Genomic DNA, 18,870 nt, shown 5'->3' with positions numbered 1-18,870 from the left:
TTCTTAACTTATTGCACAAACGTAGGTATTTTTATTGATGGTGTGTGTGTCTGCATACAATATAAAAAGAGCCACTTGGATCACAGTTTATTCACATCCTTTGGGTAATCAGGTTGCTGTACACAGTTGGGTAAGTAAAAAGCCTTTGTTTCTATGACATGCTTACATGCATACTTTAGAAAATGCTTAAGAAACGATACAATAGTTATACATGTAATTTTTTCTCCAGATGATGGAAAGTGAGAAAAGTAGTTATGAAAACATTCCTAATGCTGGTGAAAGCAGGTTAGTAAAACGTTGGTGATAAAACAATCATGAACTTGTGTCATGTGATTTTTTTTATATGTAAAACTTGATGCATTTTATTTATTCACAGTAAGCAAATGGAAGGGGTGTTCCACACTCATTTGGATGAGAAGGTTCGTCCTTTGATTGATCTAATTGACTCTTTGAGACTGATTGGTATTGAAGAAGATTTGGCTTTGCCAACTATCGCAGTAATTGGAGATCAGAGTTCTGGGAAAAGCTCTGTGTTGGAAGCACTATCTGGAGTAGCATTACCCCGAGGGAGTGGTGGGTGTTTTTTTTTATTTCTCATACAAATTAATAAATATATCATATATTTGTTACAGTTGAGTCGTTTGCTTTTTATAGTACAGTTGGATTGTGAGCAAGGAGAGTCCTCTTTGAGGAGAGAAGGGGGCTGCTGTGTAGGCGACTTTTAAACACACCCGCATACACACATACAGTGCTCACAGTGTCACAGTGTTATAGTAAACAGTATACATACGCACAGATGTTAACTAAATGATTGACGCACACATACTTAAGACCAACTGTGGGAGACGTTTTCCGCCAATTCCGCAGTGCAAGAGAGAGAAAGAACCATTGGCTCAGTTTTGATCCTGTGATGCTTGGCATAAAAAAAAGAAGTGCATGCGTGCCACATAATTCTAGATGATACTTGGTACTCATATATCAAGACTTGCTTGTTTAGTCAAAATGTTTAAATTTTTTTGTTTTGTTTTCTGGAGCACTCACAAACCGAATTACTTGCAATCTGAGGTTCCACTGTATTTGGCAGTTGCAAACCACAACGTTCTGACTTCTTTTTTCCACCCACACACACTGACAGACTGACATTACTTCTTTGTCTGACTGACTTTAGGAGAAGTAGGAAATAAAAAGATGAGGTATAATTCACTTTTTTAACTTTAGGTATTGTTACGAGGTGTCCACTGGAACTAAAGCTGAGGAAAATTAAATGGGGTGTTCAGTGGAAAGCTGTAATATCTTATGGAGAAGAGTTTATTGAGTTTGATGACCCATCACTGGTTGAGGGTTACGTGGAGGCAGGTTGGTAAAATTCCTGAAAATACCACAATAACCAGATAAAAACAAACACATAAAAATCCTTTCTTACGGTTTAAAAAGAGAATATTTAGCTAGGTTCTGATTTAGACTTTTTTTTCCCAGTGATAATGTGTATTAACAAAGACCCATTGCCCAAACATTTCTACCCTAACAAGTTCTATTAAGCACTATATATCACTATTTATAATTCTGTAACAAAATATTTAAAAGCCATATTAATACCTTATAAAGGTTCAACGAACGAGACAATATGTATATTTTTATAATACTTATTACATCTTTCTAACAGCCCAGAATAAGCTGGCTGGAGAAGGTGTTGGAATTAGTGATGAACTCATCAGATTGGAGATCATGGCTCATGATGTGTGTGACCTCACACTGATCGATCTTCCTGGGATTGCCCGAGTTCCTGTAAAAGGTCAACCAGATGACATTGGATATCAGGTTAGTGTAAATTGTAAATAGTCTCTTTTTTAAATACTTCATCTTTTTTAATTGAATTAATTTCAACATTGCTTGTCTTATTGTTGTCTAGATCAAAAATCTCATAGGAAAATATATACAGAAGGATCAAACTATAAATTTAGTTGTGGTGCCATGTAATGTTGACATAGCAACAACAGAAGCTCTGAAAATGGCACAGGAAGTGGATCCTGAAGGAAAAAGGACATTGGGTAAAACTACAGTAGATAATTAACAATAAAAAGCAACATCATTATTTTTAAACTTCTTTTTGTTAATATTATTAATGTATTTTATTTGTTGGATTGTTTGTTCTAACAGCTATTCTTACGAAGCCAGACCTTATCGACAGGGGAACAGAGAAAAACATCTTGGAAATAGTACGAAATCAAGTGATCCCTTTAAGTAAAGGATACATCATCGTGAAGTGCCGAGGCCAAAAACAAATTAATGACAAGGTCTCTCTGACTGAGGCTACTCGGGTAGAGAGAGAATTCTTCAGACGTCATGAATTCTTTAGGTATGAACAATTAATTCATTATTCATAACACTTGACTCAATTGTGGTGACTAAAAACTTACTTTAATTTTTTGTACTGTCAGTTGCCTGTTATATGAAGAGAAAGCAAGTATTCAGTGCCTTGCCACCAAACTGACTCAAGACCTGGTAGATCATATTAAAGTATGCTTTTACTCTTTTTATACTTACTTATATGCATGATTAGGTTTCAGTATAGCTGAGATCAGTTTAACATTATGTAAAAAAATGATCAAAGAAGCAGTAACAAATCTGTCATGAAAAGGTTGAGTATTCCAGAAGGTTGCTAGATGCATTGAATCTTTCTATGTGTGTTTGTTTTAGAAATCGTTACCTTTGATCTCAGAAGAGATCAAAAAGCAGCTGTGGAGCATGAGAAAAGAGCTGAGTCAGTGTGAAGCCGGCCCACCACTGGACCCGCAGAAAAAAAAGATCTTTTTTATAGATGTGTGTGGCATACTGTACTTGATTTAATTTTTTTTTAATCTAAAACCTAATACTACTCTATATGCCTATATCTTGTTCATGATTGCTTGTTCTTTCAGATCTTGACAAAGTTCAATGATAAGATCAACTGCTTGGCATCTGGCGAGGTGGTCAATAACGACAACTTGTTTGTACTGCTTCGTTCTGAGTTCAAAAAATGGAATGATCATCTTGACAACACAAAGGCATCATGTAAGTACACAGTACATTATAAGAAGCAAAAGCCCCCAAATCTATTATTGAATGTACAATAGGAACAAGTATTTCGAATAAACTTTAGCTAGGTTTGGAGTCGAGCAGTTTGCCTTGTGGAAACTCCTCAACTGATGGGGAAGTTGAATTGTGGTCAAATTTTCAACCCTAAACAGTCCACAACACGGTCCAGGAGGTGGTGAAAGAATATGATCTGAAGCACAGAGGACGAGAGCTGCCTGCTTTCAGTGACTACAAGGTGTTTGAGATGGTGGTGCAGAGGCTTGTAAAACAGCTAACAATGACAGCCATTGACACACTCAAAGACATCAGAGGTAAATTTTAACCTTCACAAATTTTATTAATTTTTTTATAAGTTTAGTAGAAACAATAGTACAAACAACTCAATTTTGTTTATTTATCAGCATTTATCTAAAACGTACAGCAAAAAGAAAGGAATAAATAATAAATCTCATAAATAAACAAGTTAATTACCAGAAACAGTCACCAATTTTACCTTTGAAAATAAATAAATTGCCAAATTTCTCAAACAATGGCTAGCATGTTACAGCCTGCAAATAGTATGAATTAAATAGGAAATTAATTTTTAAAGCTTCCTAATAATATCTGAATCAAAATTTATTGGATAAAACTATTAATGGAGTTTCTTGCTCTATTTTAGTTTGATTTAATTAAATGCATGGATTCAGAATTTATTTGATTGGCAGGATTACAACCAGCCAGGGCTGGCCCACGCCACTCATCTACTGTATGTAATCTTTGTTTTCAAAAAGATCTTAGATTCCTGTTTACATGAGACAGGGAATTTACATTTAACTAAGGTACAGTATTCTGGAACAAGAGCAATTAATGATTTAGGTTTTTTTTTACAGAAATATCTGATTAAGACCAAATAATATTTAGAATATTAGCTGTGGAATCACACAGAACATATGTAGCCATCTACAGCGTGTACACAAAGACTCAATAAGAATGTACAAATTCATATTCAAATAAACATTTTATTTGTCAAATACACAGCTATAAACAGTATGATACGAGGTGAAATTCTTATACAACTGCCTGTGACTTGAAAAGAAGGATTTCTCTGCAAGGAATAAATTGCATTGGAGAGTCTTCTTCTTTGTCTTTCGGCTGTTCCCTTTCAGGGGTCGCCACAGCGAATCATCTGCCTCCATCTAACCCTATCCTCTGCATCCACTTCTCTCACACCAACTAACTTCATGTCCTCTCTCACTGCATCCATAAATCTCCTCTTTGGTCTTCCTCTTGACCTCCTGCCTGGCAGTTCCAACCTCAGCATCCTTCTACCGATATATTCGCAATCTCTTCTCTGAACATGCCCAAACCACCTCAATCTGGCCTCTCTGACTTTATCTCCAAAACATCTAACGTGGGTTGTCCCTCTGATAAACTCATTCTTAATCCTATCCATCCTTGTCACTCCCAAAGAGAACCTCAACATCTTCAGCTCTGCTACCTCCAACTCTGCCTCCTGTCTTTTCTTCAGCGCCACTGTCTTTAAGCCGTAGAGCATCGCTGGTCTCACCACTGTCCTGTACACCTTTCCTTTCATTCTCGCTGATACTCTTTTATCGCACAACTCACCTGACACTTTTCTCCACCCATTCCAACCTGCCTGTACCCGCCTCTTCACCTCCTTTTCACACTCTCCGTTGCTCTGGACCGTTGACCCTAAGTACTTAAAATCCTGCACCTTCTTTACCTCTGCTCCCTGTAGCCTCACCGATCCTCCTGGGTCCCTCTCATTTACACACATGTATTCCGTCTTCCTGCGGCTAACCTTCATTCCTCTGCTTTCCAGAGCATACCTCCACCTCTCCAAATTTTCCTCCACCTGTTCCCTGCTCTCGCTACAGAGCACAATGTCATCTGCAAACATCATAGTCCATGGGGACTCCTGTCTTACCTCATCTGTCATCCTGTCCATCACCAGAGCAAACAAAAAGGGGCTTAGAGCCGATCCTTGATGCAGACCCACCTCCACCTTAAACTCTTCTGTCACACCTACAGCACATCTTACCACTGTCTTACAGCTCTCATACATGTCCTGCACCACTCTAACATACTTCTCTGCCACTCCAGACTTCCTCATACAATACCACAGCTCCTCTCTTGGCACCCTGTCATACGCTTTCTCTAAATCTAAAAAGACACAATGCAACTCCCTGTTACCTTCTCTGTACTTCTCCGCCAGCATCCTCAAAGCAAATACTGCATCTGATGTACTCTTTCTAGGCATAAAACCATATTGCTGCTCACAAATGCTCACCTCTGCCCTTAACCTAGCTTCCACTACTCTTTCCCACAGCTTCATTGTCTGGCTCATTAGCTTTATACCTCTATAATTGCCACAGCTTTGCACATCTCCCTTGTTCTTAAAAATTGGCACCAATACACTTCTCCTCCATTCCTCTGGAATCCTCTCACTCTCCAAGATCTTGTTAAACAAACTTGTCAAAAACTCTACTGCCACCTCTCCTAAGCACTTCCATACCTCCACAGGTATGTCATCAGGACCAACAGCCTTTCCACTTTTCATCCTCTTCAACGCCCTTCTCACCTCACTTCTACCAATATTTGCTACTTCCTGTTCCACAACAGTCACCTCTTCTACTCTTTGTTCTCTTCCGTTTTCCTCATTCATCAACTCCTTAAAGTACTCCTTCCATCTTTCCATCACCCTCCTGGCATCTGTCAGTACATTTCCATCTCTATCTTTAATCACTCTAACCTGCTGCACATCCTTCCCATCTCTATCTCTCTGCCTTGCCAACCTGTACAGATCCACCTCTCCCTCCTTACTGTCAAGCCTAGCATACAAGTCCTCATATGCTCTTTGTTTGGCCTTTGACACCTCTACCTTCACCTTACTCTGCATCTCCCTGTACTCCCGTCTACTCTCTTCAGTCCTCTCAGTGTCCCACTTCTTCTTAGCTAGCCTCTTTCCCTGTAACCCACCAGGGTTATTTTACACACCACCATTCTGTGTTGTCTGGCTACACTCTCCCCTACCAACACTTTGCAGTCACTGATCTCTTTCAGGTTACAACGTCGACACAAGATGTAGTCGACCTGAGTGCTTCTGCCTCCACTCTTATATGTCACCCTATGTTCCTGCCTCTTCTGGAAGAAAGTATTTACTACTGCCATTTCCATCCTCTTTGCAAAGTCCACCACCATCTGTCCTTCTACATTCCTGTCCTGAAGACCAAACCTGCCCATCACATTTTCATCACCTCTGTTCCCTTCCCCAACATGTCCATTGAAGTCTGCACCAATCACCACTCTCTCACCTCTGGGGATGCTCTGCATTACTTCATCTAACTCAATCCAGAATTTCTCCTTCTCTTTTAACTCACATCCTACCTGTGGGGCATAACCACTAACAACATTGAACATTATTCCTTCAATTTCCAGCTTCAGACTCATCACCCTATCTGATACTCTCTTCACCTCTAGAACATTCCTTACAAACTCCTCTTTTAGGATAACTCCTACTCCATTTCTTTTCCTATCCACACCATGGTAAAACAATTTGAACCCTGATTCTAAGCTTCTAGCCTTGCTACCTTTCCACCTGGTCTCCTGGACACACAGTATATCCACCTTTCTTCTCTGCATCATATCAATTAACTCTCTTCCCTTCCCTGTCATGGTCCCAACATTCAAAGTCCCTACTATCACTCCTAAACTCCTGCCTTTCCTCTTCTCTCTCTGCTTACGAACACGCCTTCCTCCTCTCCTTCTTCGACCAACAGTAGCCCAATTTTCACCAGCACCCTGTAGGTCAACAGCACCAGTGGCGGTCGTTGTTAACCCGGGCCACAACCGATCCGGTATGGGAATTATATTCTTGATTCGCATCGTTGATTTGGCAAATGTTTTACGTCGGATGCCCTTCCTGACACAACCCTCTGCATTTATCCAGACTTGGGACTGGCACAAGAAGACACTGGATTGCGCCCCCCCGTGGTTGCATTCACCCAACTCCCCCCCCCCCCCCCCCCCGTGGTTGCATTCAGAGTACAATTCAATAAAAAAATGAATATTTTAAATATAAAAAAAATTGGAACTAAAAAAAACAACAACTAAAAATTAGTTGAAAATGTAAGCTAAAAAAATATAATATTTTAAAGGTTACTAAATGAAATATAATTAAAATAGAAGTGTATAAATTTTGCAGGACAAAGTACAGACTGTAAAGAAAGGAAACCGATAGTTCACTGAAAGTTCAGTTATTTATGTGAAAAAAGAACAATGTCCAAACAGGAACAAAAAAATGTGTGTGAGGATTTGTGCAACATATGAGGAATATGCAAATGTGCACGAAAATTATACATCCTGACTTTGATGTGTTAGCAGGAACGTAGGGTTTTTTAATTTTTGTTTGAGTAAAAAAAAAAAAAAAAAAAACAGACCCAATTGTTTAGTCCTTTGTGGTGTTCTCTTTGAAATCCCGAATAGCCTGAGGGAAAAAAGCTCCTCATCAGTCTCTGTGTGAACTTTTAGAAAGCAGAAGCACTTTCCTGACTGCAACAAAGAGAACAGTTTATTGTTGGGGTGGCTAAGGTCCTTCACTATCTTCCTGGCCTTGGTACAGCACCGCTTGCTGTAAATTTGGTGTAGGGTAGGGAGCCAAGCTACGCTTAAGAGGACTGACACCAGTTCTCCAGGTTTTTAATCTTCTTCTGGTTTTGTGGGCTTTCTTGTTGTTGTAAGTGATCAGGTCCACCGCAGGATAAGAGGACTCGACCTGAGATGCCATCTGGTCCTGCTGCTTTGTTGGGGTTCACCCTCCTGAAAGCTTTCCTCACATTATGGTCTGAGATAAAAAAAAAAAAAACATGTTTTCTGTCTGCATCCATTAGCACTACTAGCACAGTTAGCATCGCTAGCGCTGTTAGCTGCAGCCTCAATGCAAGCCCATATTCCCAGGGACAATTCCTGTGTTATAGGCCATAGATCAGCCATAAAACAGACAAATCAGTCATAACATTAAAACCAGGCAGACAAAGTGAATAACATTAATTATCTAATTACAGTGATTGGGGTGGCATACATTAGGCAGAAAGTGAATAGTCAATTCTCATATTTATGTATTGGATGCATGAAAGATGGGCAAGAATAGAGATCTGAATAACTTTGGCAGGGGCCAAATTGGCTGGATAGATGACTTTAAAAAAGGCAGGTCTTGTGGGGTGTTTTCAGAATGCAGTGGTTAGCACCCACCAAAAGTGGTCCAAGAAAGAACATCAATTGAACCAGCAAGGGTGCACAAAGCTCACTGATGCATATTTAAAAAAAAACTCTGTCTGGACTGCTCCAACAAAAGAGCTTTTGCAGCACAAATTGCTAAAAATAAATAAATTGATTAAAACATTAAATAAATAAAAAAATAATGGCAGATATGATAGAAACAGTCTCAGACTTGTCAGAGTGCCCATGCAGTAATTCTGTGATTGTGTTTAAACTCACATGTTTCAGAAACCATACAGAAACAGTTTCAGGATGTGTCCAAAACCTGCTTCCTTAACTTCCCTTTTCTCCAGTGTGTTGCAATGGTAAATATTATCTTTAATTTTATTATAAAAAATATATATATTTTAAAGCATATCCCAATTATATCCCAAAAGTGTAAACTATTTCTGAAATAGTCAAAACTCAATAATCAATACTTAAAATCAACATTCCAGAACAAGATAGACAACATTCAGTCAAAGCAGGAGGCCAAGGTGTTGCAGAGGATCATGGAGCAGTTTGAGATGGAGCAACTGGTCTACACTCAAGATGGCATCTACTTCAAGACTTTGAATGAGACTAACTCTGCTAATGGACAAAAAGTTTCAGAAGACAACTTTGCTGGATTTGACAACAGAAATAAATATCCTGAAATGCTGCGGGCTTATTACGAGGTATATTTGAGTAGTTTAAGTGGCTAATGGATTCATGAATGCATTTCTGACTCATTTACAATTATTATTATAGATACACTGCCTGGCCAAAATCAATCAATCAATCGAAAAAAAGTTTAAACTATTGGGCTACATTAAGCAAAAAAAACAACTAGGGAGGAATGAAATTGGGCTGAACCTTCAACCTTATAGAAGAAATGTAGTCAGGAATGGAGATAATTTAAACAATTGGTTTATTGCATAACAACAAGTCAACAGTAAAAACTATGTATAATAGTGAAAGTACAACAAGAGCATTCTCATATGCACACAATGTGATAAGAACCCACAGGATTAGCACTAAACAGCTAAGTAGCCACAAGAAAATCTCTAGGTAGTGAGGCTAATAAAGTAAAATTGGTTATTAGATAGGGAGAATAAACATGAGACTTCGGAGCAATAATAAAGGTCATTTGGTCTGATGAGTCTAGACTGACCCTATTCCAGAGCAATGTGTGTGTCAGGGTAGGAAGGGAAGCGCATGAAGCAATGCACACAATCATGCATAGTGACCACTGTACAAACCTTTAAAGGCAGTGTTATGCTCTGCGGTTGCTTCAGTTGGTCAGGTCTAGACTCAGCAACATTATGTGGCAATAAAATTAAGTCAGCTGATGACCTGAATGTACTGAATGACCAGCTTTTACATCTATGGAGTTTTTCCTCCCTAATGGTATATTCAGTTGTGATAGGGTGGTTTTGTGAGCGTGATAAATCATTTTCATAAATGAACTGGCAACCACATAGTGTGCTATAATCAAAGCTAAAGGTGACTAAATTAAACCTTAGAGTGTGCAACTTTTTTTTTGTTTATTGGCCAGGCAGTGTATTGTTTAAACAGTAGGACATACAATATGTAATATGCAAATGACATAATTTGTGTAAAAACATTTTGGAACTAGGTTTAAATAAATTATTATTTTTTTTTTTTTTACATTGTACCAACTGGTATTTGAATTTTTTTAGACTATTTGTCTCTGCAATTTGAGGCTGAATTGATCTACTGAATAATTAATGTTTAACAAGATATAAACATATTTATTATGACATACATAATATCGGCTTGCTCACCAGGGACAAACTGACCATTTTGATTCATACAAATTCACATTTCATACAAACTTAAATAATTCTTTTGACTATGTAAAGCTGCTTTGCGGCAATGAAAATTGCTAAAAGCGCTATACAAATAAAATTGAATTGAATTGAATAATACATCTTAAACATTAACCCTAAAACCTAGAAATCTTTTATTAAAGACTTTTCCCCCCCTCTTCTGACAGATTGTGGTGCAGCGCTTGGCTGACCAGGTGCCCATGCTGATCCGATACTTCATGCTGAAGGAATCTGCGCAGCTGCTGTGCAGTGAGATGCTGTGTTTAATGGACGGTGCCAACGTGGCCGAGGCTTTGCGTGAAGAAACAGAGATCAGCAGACGTCGTGTTGACATCCAGAACCGCACAGACCGCCTTACACTTGCTCAAGAGAAACTCAGCAACTTTGTTTAAAATCAGGGGGGCAGTGCATAGCAAGGTTTTATATCAATTATTTATATTCAGCTATTTTCTATTGACTGAATGAGGTGTTTAGAAACACTAATCTCTGTAGATTTGTGGCCCTACAGAACCGACACCAACGATCTACAATAATTTAAAAAATATATTTTTATGCAAAATGCCTCAATATAAAAATTACACTTGTAAATTAATTTTTTGTTTGTATTGAAATAACTTGAAATATTGATGTACAGATGGTACTCAACCAGAATAATTATTTTATCAATTTTAATTAGTTTACTTGCTTTGCCGCTACAGTAAGTGGCACTACAACTATAGACTTTAGACTTAGTTAATTCTCTCAAGGATTTATACATCATTTCATTTACAGAACATTCCTACAACTTTGAAGATGTGATTTTTTTTATTGTGAAGCAAACAACAACAAAATAAAAAAACAGAAAACTTTAGCATGCATATCTAATCACCCCACTAAAGTCAGTACTTTGTAGAGCCACCTTTTGTGGCAATGACAGTTGCAAGTCACTTTGGATAAGTCTCTATGAGCTTGCCACATCTTGCCACTGGGAATTTTGCCCATTTCTCATGTTGGAATGGGCAATTGAATTTAAATGTTTCCCCTGGAGTGTTCCCACTCGAGTCTTGTATGCTTTGTATCATTGTCATCCTTCCCTCGACTCAAATCCATTTCCCAGTCCCTGCTGTTGAAAAACATCCTCACAGCCGAATGCTGCCACCACCATGTTTCACTTGTGTTCTTGGGGTGATGGGATGTTGGGTTTGCACCAGACCTAGCGTTTTCTTTGGTGGCCGAAAAGTTTTAATCTTATCTGACCAGAGCACCTTCCTCCATACTTTTTGGGAGGTCCCCACATGTCTTTTGGCAAACTCAAAGCGTGCCTTCTTATTTTTAACATTAAGTTGTCAGGCTCTGGCCTAGAACCAGATTACACTGGGGGAGACAAGACACAGAACTAGTGATGGGTTGTTCATGAATGATTTGTTCTTTTTGAATGAATCCTTAACATGACTCAGATAAACGAGTTGTCTTCTTCAAGTCACGAGTCATTCGTTTGACACATGACTCCCATAGACACTATGCAGTGCAGTACACAGGAAACAGTATTGAACGGTTGTGCTAGTAAGTCTTCGAGTCCCAAGTCATTCGTTCTTTTGTCACGTGACTCCCATAGACGCTATGCGGTGCAATAGATTTTAAAAAACCGAACGACTCAGATTGGAAGATAAAAGAGGTGAGCTGCTCATTCTGTTTATGATAATATGTCCTTGGTTTCATTGTAATATTGTAACTGAAACTATAGCCAAAATTTGTGTATGTAGACGTATTGGGGGTATTTTTATTGAAAACACAACATTTTATTTTTTTTCTGATCAAAAGACGAAATGAACGAAATGACTCAAAAAAAGATTCGTTCATTTTGATGAACGAGATTCAAAGAACCGAGTCACTAAAATGATTTGAACTTTCCATCACTACACAAAACATGAGCTGAATAACTTATAACTTGTGTAAGGAAACACAAGGAAGAACTAAGGCTAAGGGGAATACCAAGGTCCTCTAGAGGCCTGGAGACAAACTGCAGGAGAAACAGAAGGCTGACAAAGTAATGGCTTTTTTCTGTCCACTCTTCCATAAAACCAAGCTCCTATTGGCAGGTTTGTTGTGCTACCATGTTCTTTCCATTTGAAGATGATGGATTTGATGGTGCTCCGGGGATCATCAAACATTTGGATATGTACTTCTCAAAACAACTTTGTGATGCCTCTTGCTTAGCGGTGTTGCAACCTCTGGGGCCTTTCAGATCATGTGACAATTACTGTAGATTGCACACAGGTGGACCTTATTTCACTAATTATGTGACTTCTGAAGGTAAATGGTTGGAGAGCTTTTGAAGGGCTTCATAGCGAAGTGGGTGAATACATACATGCAAATTTTCAGATTTTTATTTTTTATTACATTTATTTTATATATCTTTTTCTCATTTCACTTTACCTACTCATACTATTTTGTGCAGATCCTTAACATAAAATTCAGATTAAAACATTTAATTTACAGGTTATAATGTAACAAAACATATAAAATGAGAAGGGGGATGAATACTTTTGCAAGGCACTGTACGTGCAACCTCAGACAACTGTAGATGTACAAATGTATCTGAACGCATTTTTAGGAAATGGTCTGTGTCACATATTTATAAAATATGTATATATAAAATCTTTACAAATTAATGCCATTCTACTGCGACTGTTACCATCAGACCAATGTTTGCTGGAATTTATTGTGATATTAATGTCCAAAATATATAAGAAAACTATATAAGCTACATAACCGATATGAGACTCAACTTTTATTTAAGTGCACTCACAGTGATGACAAAATGTTATGATTATATGAACATCTTGCTCATATTGGAGGAAGAACAAACTCAGACAGCACCTTGGACAGCACTAAACCACAAAAAGGAGCGAGGCACCGTGACTCACCGGCATCAGCAACAACAAAGCATACACTCATCATCGGAACACAGCGGGCCAACAGGACATAGGCTACAACCTGCCAGGTATACATGTCGATCATCACCGTCCCCCTCTTCACCGAGCTAAATTCCTAACCCCTATGTACTCGCCTGCTTCAATACTCACTAAATAATAATAAAACCAGCCCTTCTGAGGTTACCACATCGCTGTCTCTCTGTGTCCGTGATTTCTGACCCCCTCAGCGCTTTACAGTCTCCTTTTACTAATGGAAAACAATGGCAGATGATGTAATTTATAGAAAACGAGAATATAGGCTCATCCACTGCTGTGGAGATTTTAAGATGACATGGTTACCTCCATCACTATAGCCAAAAACGAAGAAATCACTCATTTATCAATGAATTATTAGAATTGTCAGAGTCAGTTTCCTAGCTGTTTTTCCTCCGACGCATTCATAATCATTAGTCTATTTCTGCCGGTGTGCGGTTGAGCACTGATTAGACTACATACTGTAGGAAATTTAATGCTGGCTTAACATCCCAGAGCAAAAACTTCATTTAAACTAAATTAACAAATAGTGTAAGTAAACAACAACAACAACAACCCACATTTAGAAAAGCATTTTTATTCAGACTATAAAAAATGATCCTGCATCTACAGTATTTTTATGTCACTGCCACTGTTTTTATATGACTCTTTGTCAGGGTAAATCGTTTAGTGACAACCCTGTAAATTTCTATGTAAATCAGATACATCTGTATGAATAAATCATTTAAAAGTATGTATCATAAGCTATTGATCATTGATTTATGTAAACGACTCTGTTTCGGGGGACTGACGTGCTGATGACTTTTGGTCTGCTTTTTGGGAGTTGCCAATTTTATGTGATCTGAGTGTGTTGAGTGTGTGTGTGTGTGTGTGTGGTGTCACCTGATCCAGGTGTCAATGTTTACACCTGAGAAAGAGGGGAAAGCGTGAATTACTTGCATTTGAATGTTTTCTAACATTGTAAAGCAAACACAGTAACTCTAAAACAACAACAACAACCTAGAATAAATAGAGAATTAAGAGGCTCGAATTATACGCTCCATAAACATCTAAGTTAAAAAACAACCCAGCCGCTGGGTCACTATTGGACCGAACACGCACTGAGTTGTTGCGACCCAAGTGCTGGGTTTAACCATTTAACCCAGAATTCTGGGTTGTTTGTTTGACCTACCAGTGGGTAAAATTTACACTCTCCCTGGGTTAAATGTTAAAGTGCTATGTTATGTTAGATAGAACCGTTATTTTGATAAATACAAAATTTATAATGTACGGTTTATCGACTACCTGTCCACCGCTTAGCACAAGTTAGTGTATCTTATCAGTTCTGCTTATCACGTGGCCAATGACGATAACACAGAATCTACAGTAGTATTTAGCAATTATGAGCAAGGTAACAAGATCTGGGCAAATGTTTAGACTTTAAAATACATGACTAAGACAACAGTTCTTTATAAAGAAACGAGAATTTATTTGACTAATCTACGATACATGAAACTACACTACTTGAACGCACGCACACACACACACACACACACACACACAGACACACACACACAGTTTAAAAGGTGGAAATTAAATGAAGTTATTTTGGTACTGTTTACTAGATCAACGAAAGTCTCAAGAGCAGAGTCTTGGGTTTAATCTTATGGTTTAGTTATGAAACGAGCACCAACTTCAGCAAGGTATGCAGCTGTCAAGAACTAACCTGAGATGACCAGAAGACGTAGCTTTAGCGGTTAGCCCTTTGTAGCGTGAATGGTAAACCCAAACGCGGAAGAACACGAGTAGGCAGGATAATCACGCTTTTAATCTAAGGACTCTCACAAATGGGGAGCAAGGGAAAGACACAATCTAACCCGCGTCCTATAAATACACACTCGATCAGGAATTGAAACCAAAAAGGTGAGTACTCACAGTTAGATGTAGGATTCCGACGTGGCATCGGCAAAACTCAATGACCGAGCAAGGTGCTATGGTTTGTTTACCTCTTTTATACTTCCTGGTTTGCGACCGCTTAACTTCCGGGTCCTAGTGCCGGTCGCGTTCCGAGTGTGCATGACAGTACCCCCCTGTCCAGGACCGGCTCCAGACGGTCCTGAGGTGGAGGATAATCTGTGACGGTAGTCCCGGATGAGCTCAGGGTCGAGGATTAACCGTGCTGGAACCCAAGATCGCTCCCAATCGAGCCTTCCCAATCGACCAGGTACTGGGTGCCCCTGCCCCGAGGGCGCGAATCAAGGATTCGTCGCACGGTGTAGGCGGGACAGCCGTCAATGATTCGGGGAGGAGGAGCAGGGGGGGTGGGTGGAACCAGAGGTGACGTGATGAAGGGTTTTAGTTGTGAAGTATGGAAGACTGGATGGATCCGGAGCGCCGCAGGCAGCTGGAGCCGGTAGGTGACAGGGTTAATCCGTAAAGTGATGCGGTATGGTCCGATAAGCCTTGGTGATAATTTTCTTGACTCAGTGGGCAGATGGAGGTTTTTAGTTGATAACCATACCTTGTCACCTACGTGGTACAAACGTCCCGGCGGGTGTCGGCAGCGATGCTGGGCGACGTAGCTGGTGTTGGCTCGCTGGATGGCGCGATTCGCTTGGTTCCATATTCGCCAACACCTACGGACCAACTGTTGGGCCGATGGTACGTCAACCTCCGGTTCTTGATGGTTGAACATGGGAGGATGGAAACCATGGCACACCTCAAATGGGCTTAGGTTGGTGGCTGAGGAGACGTGGAGGTTGTGGGACAGTTCGGCCCATTTGAGGTAGCGGGCCCAGGAGCGCTGGCGATCGGAAACGAAACATCTCAGGTAGCGCTCCAGTTGCTGGTTGGTCCATTCTGTCTGACCATTAGTCTGGGGGTGGTAACCGGATGACAGAGTACAGGTGGAATTGATCAGAAGGCAGAAGGCCTTCCAGAACTGGGCTGTGAACTGGGGCCCCCTGTCCGAGACGATGTCCTTTGGGAACCCATGCAGTCGGACTACGTGATCCAAAATCAATTCCGCTGTGTCCTTTGCTGAAGGGAGTCCGGCTAGGGCCACCAGGTGCACGGCCTTGGAGAACCGATCAACAATGGGTAATATGGTGTCCTTACCCTCAGAAACCGGCAGGCCCGTGATGAAATCCAGGGCGATGTGCGTCCAGGGCCGCCGAGGAACAGGGAGTGGTTGGAGTTCTCCTGGAGCTGGTTGATTTGTATCCTTTGCCCTGGCGCACACCGGGCACGCCTGACTGAACTCGCGGACGTCTCTCCTCAAGGAGGGCCACCAGAATGCCCGTTGAATAAACGACAGGGTTCGTTGGGCCCCAGAATGTCCGGCGATGATGGACGAATGTCCCCATTGGAGAACCTCCGCTCGTAGATGTTGGGGCACGTGGAGTCGTCCAGGCGGCACACCTGCCAGTTCGGTCTCCGCCGCCTGTGCCTGGCGGACCCTGGTCTCCAAATCCCAGTGAAGGGGTGCGAGGATTCGAGATGGATGGATGACAGGCACAGGTTCCGCCCGGGGGAGATCGTCCTCATACTGGCATGATAGGGCATCGGCTTTGGTGTTCTTCGACCCCGGGCGGTAAGAAAGATGAAAATTATATTGTTCAAAAAATAGCGCCCACCGTGCCTGCCGTGGATTGAGCTGTTTGAGGTTCTTGATGAAGATCAGGTTTTGGTGATCGGTCCAGACGATGAATGGCTCACTGGCGCCCTGGAGCCAGTGACGCCACTCCTCCAAAGCCCACTTTATGCCCAACAGCTCGCGGTCCCCTACCCCGTATCGCTGCTGAGTGGGGTCAAATTTTTTGGAGAAGAAACTGCAGGGATGCAGTTTCTGGTCTGGACCTCGCTGGGAGAGAACTGCGCCGGCGCCCACATCCGACGCGTCCACCTCCACAACCAAGTGTTTGTTGGCATCGGGATGAAGAAGAATCGGGGCGGTGGTGAAGCGATGGCAGAGTTCCTTGAAGGCTGAGATGGCAGTTGGATTGAGCTGAAATGGGTGAGATGAGGGCCTGGTCAATGTGGTTAATGGTGCTGCAACTGTACTGTAGCCCCGGATAAAGCGACAATAGAAATTCGCAAACCCGAGAAACCGCTGAAGCTGTTTGAGTGTCCTGGGTAGGGGCCAGTGACGTACAGCTTCTAGCTTCTGCGGGTCCATGGCCACACCCTGGGGCGAGATGACAAAACCCAGGAACGTGGTGGAGTGCTGGTGAAAAGCACATTTTTCCAGCTTGCAGTACAGTGGGTGAGCGAGCAATCTCTTTAAAACAGCACGTACGTGTTGGATATGTTCTTCCAGGTGGCGGGAGTAAATGAGAATGTCGTTCAGGTAGACGAACACCCATCGGCCCAGCATGCTGGAGGACGTCATTTATGAATTGTTGGAAGGCCGAGGGTGCGTTGCAGAGTCCAAATGGTATGACCAGGCTCTCATAATGTCCGGTGGGTGTGATGAATGCAGTCTTCCACTCATCACCCTCTCTGATGCGCACCAAGTTGTAGGCGCTCCGGAGGTCCAACTTGGTGAACACGGTGGCACCAGAGAGGGCGTCCAGGGCTGAGTTGGTGAGTGGCAGTGGATGTCTGTTCTTGATGGTGATGTTGTTTAGCCCCCGATAGTCGACACATGGGCGAAGTTCACCCCCTTTTTTTCTTGATGAAGAAGAACCCCGCGGCGGCAGGCGAGGTGGAGGGCCGGATGGTTCCCTGACGGAGGGCGTTGGTGACGTATTCCTCCATCGCCTGCGTCTCCGAGGTGGATAACGAGTAGAGATGGCCGCGGGGAGGGACGGAACCCGGCTGAAGTTCTATCGCCAGGTCGTATGGGCGATGAGGTGGGAGGTGGGTAGCTCGTCTCTTGCAGAAAACTTCAGCCAAGTCCCGATAGGCGACAGGAATGGCGTTGGTGTCGACGTCGGGGGCCTCGGACTCCCTGGAACACGTCCCAGTCCGTGCCTGTAGGCAGAGTTCCGCGCAGGTCGGCCCCCACTGGAGAATCCGGTTCTGGGTCCACAAAATGATCGGGTCATGTTGTAGCAGCCAGGGATAGCCGAAGATGATGGGCGGTGATGAGATGGATGTTAGGTGGAATTGGATCTGCTCCTGGTGCTGGTCTATGGCGAGCGTGATGGGTTGGGTCTGATGGGTAATAGGGCTGGATGATAAGGGCCGACCGTCGACCGAAGTGATTTTTACCGGCTGGGATAACGCCCCAGTCCTCACCCCCAAATCTTTGGCATAATAAGAGTCAATGAAGTTACCCGCGGCACCGGAGTCGATTTGGAGCCAGTCCCTCGTAGAAGGATGTCCGGAGCGCGGCATCTTCCCAGTCGGTCTGCACGGCGAGGGTCCGGAACTCAGCAGCGTACCGGCTCACGGACGATCCTCCCTGCCGCAGATGACAGAGTTTGGTGTCGGTCTCCACCTCGCCCGCTGGGTGTTCGAACGTGAGTCTGAGTTGGCGGGTGAACTCATTGTATGAGTGCGCGGTGTCTAAATCCGCCCGGAGAACTGCCGTGGCCCACTCAGCTGCCTGCCCGGATAGCAATGAGACCAGAAGCGCGATGCGTAGCCGATCGGTGGAGTACCTGGTGGCATTAAACTCAAACACCAGATCAAGCGCTGTTAAAAACACATTACACTTCCCGTCCGTGCCGTCCCATTTATCCGGGAGTGCCAAAAATACATCAGAAGGAGGGGGGGGAGGGGGGTTGGTGCGGCGCCGCGGCCTCCGCGACGGGAGACCGGCTAGCCGCGCTATC

At 42.1% G+C, this 18,870-nt stretch overlaps 1 protein-coding gene across 1 annotated transcript; it reads left to right on the top strand.

The window, feature by feature from the left end:
* The first annotated feature begins 117 nt into the window (after positions 1-117).
* On the top strand, positions 118-10,968 carry LOC128506228 (interferon-induced GTP-binding protein Mx3-like). The gene is made up of 14 exons (XM_053476570.1): positions 118-130; positions 230-285; positions 377-573; positions 1,219-1,356; positions 1,664-1,818; positions 1,910-2,048; positions 2,158-2,356; positions 2,439-2,517; positions 2,698-2,820; positions 2,919-3,051; positions 3,228-3,386; positions 8,581-8,657; positions 8,790-9,008; positions 10,331-10,968. Exons 2-14 carry the CDS (start codon positions 230-232, stop codon positions 10,553-10,555), a joined length of 1,899 nt encoding a protein of 632 aa, XP_053332545.1. The 5' UTR covers positions 118-130; the 3' UTR covers positions 10,556-10,968.
* Positions 10,969-18,870: the final 7,902 nt, after the last annotated feature.

This window comes from Clarias gariepinus, chromosome 18 (genome assembly GCF_024256425.1).
Source record: "Clarias gariepinus isolate MV-2021 ecotype Netherlands chromosome 18, CGAR_prim_01v2, whole genome shotgun sequence".
Lineage (NCBI taxonomy): Eukaryota > Metazoa > Chordata > Actinopteri > Siluriformes > Clariidae > Clarias > Clarias gariepinus.
The sequence above is the reverse complement of the archived record's forward strand: the minus strand, read 5'-3'. Positions and strand labels throughout refer to the sequence as shown.

What these genes read in the sequence shown, in the direction of transcription:
- LOC128506228 (XM_053476570.1), top strand. Translation starts at nt 230, where the DNA reads ATGATGGAAAGTGAGAAAAGTAGTTATGAAAACATTCCTAATGCTGGT. An exon ending in CAGATGACATTGGATATCAG is followed by an intron (nt 1,819 to 1,909) that starts GTTAGTGTAAAT and finishes ATTGTTGTCTAG; the next exon opens with ATCAAAAATCTCATAGGAAA. An exon ending in TGCTGCGGGCTTATTACGAG is followed by an intron (nt 9,009 to 10,330) that starts GTATATTTGAGT and finishes CTCTTCTGACAG; the next exon opens with ATTGTGGTGCAGCGCTTGGC.